At 48.8% G+C, this 2,294-nt stretch overlaps 1 protein-coding gene across 1 annotated transcript; it reads right to left on the bottom strand.

The window, feature by feature from the left end:
- Positions 1–1,110: 1,110 nt before the first annotated feature.
- On the bottom strand, positions 1,111–2,063 carry LOC123049504 (NAC transcription factor 56). Its single transcript, XM_044472412.1, has one exon. The coding sequence runs from the start codon at positions 1,979–1,981 to the stop codon at positions 1,298–1,300; it is 684 nt and encodes a 227-aa protein (XP_044328347.1). The 5' UTR covers positions 1,982–2,063; the 3' UTR covers positions 1,111–1,297.
- Between the last annotated feature and the right edge of the window lie 231 nt (positions 2,064–2,294).

Genomic DNA, 2,294 nt, shown 5'->3' with positions numbered 1-2,294 from the left:
ATTTCAAGTTGTGTCCTCTCTTTTCTTTTAATGGGAAGTTGTGCCCTCTTTCAATGCAAGATTGCCATATTGCTGGTATATTTTTATGTGTGATTTACTCGACTCTTCCTATTTTGATGCCTATTTCTTTAACTAGGAATGTAGTATGGAGGACCAAAATGCTTCTTGGGAAAGTACCCGGAGCAAGAACTAAAATGAGTCCCTTGTGCTGGGTGTGCAACTCCACTTATATTAAATTACGAGTCTCTCTTCATGACATCTCCAATATTTATCTTTTGGTCCAGTTTTAGTTGCTCGTGATGCTTGGTTTATTTTTATTTTTTAGTAGTGTATAATTTTTGTTTGTGAACGTTAGGATGATGTTTTTTTTCTCCTCCTATGTGAGTCTATTATTATTTGTCTTATACCTAATGGAATAAATATGAGTTCTTAATTCTTCTTCCACTTGATTATATATGCATCTACTCAGTTGAATGAAATCATGTTCCATCTTCTCAACAATGTCTTGCTTGTGGGAAACTGCTACACATGAGTAACCATGGTTGTGGGGTTTGGTGTGGTGGTGGCATGTATCAAGAAGATCATGTGGAGAGAGACCTAGAAGATGGTAAACGTGAGGAGCTGAAAGATGGTTAGTAGTAATAGAAAAGGGAAGTTGTTGAAAGCTTGAAAGCATTGTATGATTTTCAAAAAAGTATTTAGACACATTATTGCCTGGGCTTAAAAGTTGAATAAAGAATTTTTTATTTGATATGTAGCTGAAAATGATTCTGGTTTCTCATGCCAAGGCAAAGTAAGGCAAATTGTACCAAATTTGAATTATAATGATTAGGCACCCTTCCAATTTTCTTGTTAGTTTTCTTCATATTGTCTTGTTAGCCTTCGTGCCTTACAGCTTGTCCATATAAGTATAGAAGTACAAAAACATGTAGTGCAATCATGTAAGCGATAGAGGTGTGCAACTGCCAACCCTCTTCCTGATGTCATGCCTCTACCATTCTTTTCCATCACACCCCTGAAGAAGAGTGATTTAATTGTAAAGAATTTTGACAAAATGTCTGATGTCCATGAGGATATTAACAGTGTCCTTATGTTGTGCACATTTTGGTATTGAATCACTACATTATGTATGCCTTGTTGTGGCATTTATCTGGTCCAAAGAAAAATGGTGTGGCTGCAAAACTAGTTACAACAAGAACCTCATTTCTACTTATACTACTCTTTTTGATTCATATTACTTGTCGCTCAAATCGTATGATTCTACTGGTTTCTGCAATTCTGGAACCCAATTAATCAGTCACAAAACCCGTGGCCGCGTCTCACGGCCGTCCCAAGTCTCTACTAGACCCATCGCGCGCGCTTCCTCGCCGGGGTAGCCGGCTTCCTCGTCCGCGCTGCGGTACCTGGAGCTGGAGCCCGCGCTCTCGTCATCGCTGGAGCTGGCAGGCGGCGGAGGGACCGCCGGCTTCGTGAATACCTTGCGGACCACGCAGTCCATGTTCGCCTCGGGGCCGGGCCGCGCCCAGCGGAAGGCGGCGCCGCCCTTGTTGAGCCGGTACTCCGCCATCAGCCACGGCGTCCGCGCCCATACCCCGTCGCCGCCGTCGTGGCCGCCCCGCCACGCGACGTAGTACGCGAGCCTGCGCCTGAAGGCGACCGCCTCCCCGGCGCCCCCGCCGCGGTACGCCTTCTCGGGGCCGTACGGGATCCAGCACCCGCCCGGCGCCGGGACCCTCTCCCCGGCGGGGTGCGCCGCGAAGAAGTAGCCCCACACTTCGCCGCTCTCCCGACGGTGGCCGCAGCTGAAGGGGAGCGCGTCCGGGGCCGCGGAGAAGACGTCCACGCCCTCCGCCACCAAGCCCGGGGTGAAGTAGCCGCCCAGCGCCTTGGGGGCGAGGTAGTGCTGGATGAGCTCCCGGGCCTTGGGTCTGAAGACGTAGCCCGGCGGCAGGTTCGGCACGGGCGGAGGCGCCATTGCCATGGCGGGCTGCCCACGGAATCTGCTTAGAAGCCGAGGGGGAGGTTGGTTGGTTGGATTTGGGGGAGAAGAAGGTTCCGATCGGTTGGAATGATGTGACGGGAGATTCAGGATCCGGGGGCTGTATTTATAGAGCCTGGGACTGCTCTGCTCCTTAGAATTCAGCTCCGCTTCAAAAAACGCAAGCCAAACGGGGTAGCTTCACGATATGCCGCTCCACAAAAAAACTAGAATCTAAGGCACAACTTCTAGTTTTTTATGAAGCTCTTCAGGGGGTGCTTCAAAAAACTCTATAAGCTGGAGTTGGGTGGAAATT

The sequence above is a fragment of the Triticum aestivum genome, chromosome 2D, assembly GCF_018294505.1.
Source record: "Triticum aestivum cultivar Chinese Spring chromosome 2D, IWGSC CS RefSeq v2.1, whole genome shotgun sequence".
Classification (NCBI taxonomy): domain Eukaryota; kingdom Viridiplantae; phylum Streptophyta; class Magnoliopsida; order Poales; family Poaceae; genus Triticum; species Triticum aestivum.
This window is presented reverse-complemented; position numbering and strand designations above follow the sequence as displayed.

Coding starts and splice junctions, on each gene's coding strand:
- LOC123049504 (XM_044472412.1), bottom strand. CDS start 1,981: ATGGCAATGGCGCCTCCGCCCGTGCCGAACCTGCCGCCGGGCTACGTC.